At 49.9% G+C, this 4,824-nt stretch overlaps 1 protein-coding gene across 1 annotated transcript; it reads left to right on the top strand.

Annotated features, from left to right (window-relative positions):
- Nucleotides 1–1,752: 1,752 nt before the first annotated feature.
- LOC118882895 (AT-rich interactive domain-containing protein 1A-like) lies at nucleotides 1,753–4,542 on the top strand (the record flags this gene model as incomplete). Its single annotated transcript, XM_036829272.1, is given in 4 exon segments — nucleotides 1,753–2,781; nucleotides 2,783–2,802; nucleotides 3,118–3,437; nucleotides 3,440–4,542. Coding segments are annotated over 4 exon segments (2,343 nt in total), but the record flags the coding sequence as incomplete, so codon positions are not given.
- Between the last annotated feature and the right edge of the window lie 282 nt (nucleotides 4,543–4,824).

Genomic DNA, 4,824 nt, shown 5'->3' on the forward strand with positions numbered 1-4,824 from the left:
ATATTGCATAGAAAATCATAAGTTGAGATAAATGTCACAGAAGCCATTGAAACATATGACCACAGTCAATTTATGAGCAACTTAAAATATAGAAGCTCTCCAGGGTACTAAGATTGCTGTGAAATTATAAAACATTAGCTTTCTTTTCAAATATGGCAAGCATCTAGGCAGGAATTCTGAACTCGGGGTCAGTAGATCCGTTGGAAATGATTGTGACACTTATCATGTATGTGCATCTTTCTGGGGTGAAGAGCATAACCCTTTTCCCTTTTCTTTTTTTCTTTTGTAACTTTAAGGGGTTGTTGACCTAAGGATAAGAAGATTCTTTGCTCTAAGAGGTGGTTGGACTACAGTGATTTTAAAGTGATTCCAATCCTGAGATTCTTTGAAATCACCCTTGAATTTTTTTTTTTAATTTTTATTTATTTATTAATTTATTAATTTTTGGCTGTGTTGGGTCTTCGTTTCTGTGCGAGGGCTTTCTCTAGTTGTGGCAAGTGGGGACCACTCTTCATCGCGGTGCGCGGGCCTCTCACTATCGCGGCCTCTCTTGTTGCGGAGCACAGGCTCCAGACGCGCAGGCTCAGCAATTGTGGCTCATGGGCCTAGTTGCTCCGCGGCATGTGGGATCTTCCCAGGCCAGGGCTCGAACCCGTGTCCCCTGCATTGGCAGGCAGATTCTCAACCACTGCGCCACCAGGGAAGCCCCAGCCTTGAATTAATCAAGGATATTTTCATAGCTGATATGTTGCCGCTAACAAGCAGTGGGTTGGCTGTATAACATATTGGCTCTTGTTGATTGTTTGCAAATAAGTTGCCCACCAATCACTATCGAGCCTTTGGCCGTTCTTTTATTTTTCTTAAATATGCATTTATTTATTTATTTGGCTGTTCTGGGTCTTAGTTGCGCCGTGCATGTGGGATCTAGTTCCCTGACTGGGGATCAAACCCAAGCCCCCAGCATTGGGAGTGCGGGGTCTTAACCGCTGGACCACCAGGGAAGTCCCCAAGCCTTCGGCCATTCTTAATGTCTGCTAACAGGATGTAGCCTATTATATCAAATCTCCCTGTAATTGTCACTGTTTAAATAACTGTGTTTATTCCTCATTGGACAAGTATTTATTGAATAATATTATTTGTAAGTTAATTGATTTAACATATTTGGTAGGTTTAAATATGTTTCATTGCCTTCCCTAAAGAGTAGATGACATTCTACGAAGGAATATTTCATAATACAGGTCCACAATTTCTCACTCTCAATTCCCAAATCTAGAAAACTCTGAAGACAGAGTTTTTTCCATAACTCACTTGAGAGTAAATGCGACCTGAATTGAACTCATTTGGCAGTAACATCTGACCTGAACTGGCATGAGGCTTTTTATAGTCATTATTTATCTACTCAGTATGAACAATCATACATTTTGCTGCAGAGACATTAATGTTTGATTATGGAATGCTGACCTGGGACCCTGCTTAAGATGTTCTGTAATATGTAATCTGTGTACCGTATTGTCTTCCTAGAATCCCCCAAATCCTGAATTCCAAAACGTATCTGCCCCCACAGGCTCTCAGGTAAGAGTCTGTGGACCTAGACCATATATTTTTGCCTAAGAAGCTTTTGTAATTCTGTGTGTATGTGTCTATGCGGTCGCATTTAAAAGAAGAACAAAGCACCTTTCTCATCTCTCCAAACTGGACTGACACACAATAAATTATTTTTGACCTTTGAGAAATGAACTTTAAAAAACACTTGTTCACAATTATGCCAACAGGCAGAGCACGGGCTCTGCCCCGCAAGGCGCTGCCTATCAGGGCATGAACCGAACAGATGAAATGCTGCACACGGATCAGAGAGCCAACCATGAAGGCCCATGGCCTTCCCATGGCACATGCCAGCCCCCATATGGTCCTTCTGCCCCCATGCTCCCCATGACAAGGCCCCCTCCATCCAACTACCAGCTCCCACCAAGCATGCAGAATCACATTCCTCAGGTACCCAGCCCTGCTCCCCTGCCCCGGCCAATGGAGAACCGCACGTCTCCTAGCAAGTCTCCATTCCTGCACTCTGGGATGAAGATGCAGAAGCCAGGTCCCCCAGTACCTGCCTCACACATAGCACCTGCCCCTGTGCAGCCCCCTATGAGTTGACGGGACACCACCTTCCCACCTGGCTCTGTTGAAGCCACACAGCCTGTGCTGAAGCAGAGGAGGCGGCTCACGACGAAAGACATCGGAACCCTGGAGGCATGGCGGGTAATGATGTCCCGCAAGTCTGGGCTGCTGGCAGAGAGCACGTGGGCATTAGACACCATTAACATCCTGCTGTATGACAACTACAGCATCATGACTTTCAACCCCAGTCAGCTCCCAGGGTTGCTAGAGCTCCTTGTGGAATATTTCCGATGTTGCCCGATTGAGATCTTTGGCATTTTAAAGGAGTATGAGGTGGGTGACCCAGGACGGAGAACACTACTGGACCCTGGGAGGTTCGGCAAAGTGTCTAGTCCAGCTCCTGTGGAGGGGGAGGAGGAGGAATACCTTCTAGGTCCTAAACTAGAGGAGGAAGAAGAGGAGGAAGTAATCGAAAATGGTGAGGAGATGGCCTTTGTGGGCAAGGACAAAGCCGCCTCAGAGAAGAGTGAGGAGAAACTGATTAGTAAGTTGGACAGGCTTCCAGTAAAGATCATGCAAAAGAATGACCCGTTTGTGGAGGACTGCTCAGGTCAGCGTGGGCGCGTGCAGGAGTTTGACAGTGGCTTGCTGCACCGGCGGATTGGTGGCGGGGGACACCACTGAGCATATCCAGATCCACTTTTTTTTTTTTTTTTAATAAATTTATTTATTTATTTATTTTTGGCTGTGTTGGGTCTTCGTTTCTGTGCGAGGGTTTTCTCCAGTTGTGGCGAGCCAGGGCCACTCTTCATCGCGGTGCGTGGGCCTCTCACTGTTGTGGCCTCTCCCGTTGCGGAGCACAGGCTCCAGACGCGCAGGCTCAGTAGTTGTGGCGCACGGGCTTAGTTGCTCCATGGCATGTGGGATCCTCCCAGACCAGGGCTCGAACCCGTGTGCCCTGCATTGGCAGGCAGATTCTCAACCACTGCGCCACGAGGGAAGCCCCCAGACCCACTTTGAGAGCAAAACAGAGCTGCTGCCTTCCCGGCCTCAGGTACCCTGCCCACCAGTCACTCGGAAGTATGTCACAGCAGTAGAGGGTACACCAGGGACAACAGAGCAGGAGGGCCCCCCGACCGATGGCCCTCCAGAAAAACGGGTCACAGCCACTGTGGATGACATGTTGTCCTCCCGGTCTAGCACGTTGACCGAGGAGGGAGCTAAGAGTGTAGAGGCCACCAAGGAAAGCAGCAAGTTCCCATTTGGCATCAGCCCAGCACAGAGCCATCGGAACATCAAGATCCTAGAGGATGAACCCCACAGTAAAGAGAGACCCCACTGTGTGCCCTTCTGGACTGGCAGGATTCCCTTGCCAGACGCTGCATCTGTGTCTCCAATACCATCCGAAGTCTGTCATTTGTGCCAGGCAACGACTCTGAGATGTCCAAACACCCGGGGCTGCTGCTGACCCTGGGCAAGCTCATCCTTCTGCACCACAAGCACCCAGAACGGAAGCAGGCGCCACTGACTTACGAGAAGGAGGAGGAGCAGGACCAAGGGGTGAGCTGCAGCAAAGTGGAGTGCTGGTGGGACTGCTTGGAGATGCTTCGGGAGAACACCTTGGTCACGCTCGCCAACATTTCGGGGCAGGTGGACCTCTCCCCATACCCCGAGAGCATCTGCCTGCCTGTCCTGGATGGACTCCTACACTGGGCAGTCTGCCCTTCAGCTGAAGCCCAGGACCCCTTCTCCACCCTGGGCCCCAACGCCATCCTCTCCCCCCAGAGACTGGTCTTGGAGACCCTCAGCAAACTCAGCATCCAGGACAGCAATGTGGACCTGATCCTGGCCACACCCCCCTTCAGCCGCCTGGAGAAGTTGTACAGCACCATGGTGCACTTCCTCGGTGACCGAAAGGACCCGGTGTGCCGGGAGATGGCTGTAGTACTGCTAGCCAACCTGGCACAGGGTGACAGGCTGGCAGCCCGTGCCATTGCAGCGCAGAAAGGCAGCATCGGCAACCTCCTGGGCTTCCTGGAGGATAGGCTTGCTGCCACACGGTTCCAGCAGAGCCAGGCCAGCCTGCTCCCGCTGGAGCAGAACCCGCCCTTTGAGCCAACTAGTGTGGACACGATGCGACGGGCTGCCCGTGCGCTGCTGGCCCTGGCCACGGTGGACGAGAGCCACTCGGAGTTCACGCTGTACGAGTCATAGCTGTTGGACATCTCGGTATCGCCGTCGATGAACTCATTGGTTTCACAAGTCATTTGCGATGTACTGTTTTTGATTGGCCAGTCATGACAGCCGTGGGACACCTCCCTCCCTGTGTGCGTGTGCGTGTGTGGAGAACTTAGAAACTGACTGTTGCCCTTTATTTATGCAAAACCACCTCAGAATCCAGTTTACCCTGTGCTGTCCAGCTTCTCCCTTGGAAAAGAAGTCTCTCCTAGTTCTCTTTCCTCCTCCTTCTCGCCCCTTCTTCCTCCCATCTTTCTATTCCGTCCTCACTTTACTCCCCCTCAGGACCCTGCCCTATTTGAAAAGACAAAGCTCTGCCTACATAGAAGACTTTTTAAATTTTAACCAAAGTTACTGTCATTTACAGTGAGTTTGGGGAACAAAAATAAAAATAAAAATGGCTTTCCCAGTCCTTGCATCAAGGGGATGCCACGTTTCATAATGTTTTTAATGGTTAAAAAAAACAAAAAAAAA

The sequence above is a fragment of the Balaenoptera musculus genome, chromosome 16 (genome assembly GCF_009873245.2).
Source record: "Balaenoptera musculus isolate JJ_BM4_2016_0621 chromosome 16, mBalMus1.pri.v3, whole genome shotgun sequence".
Classification (NCBI taxonomy): Eukaryota; Metazoa; Chordata; class Mammalia; order Artiodactyla; family Balaenopteridae; genus Balaenoptera; species Balaenoptera musculus.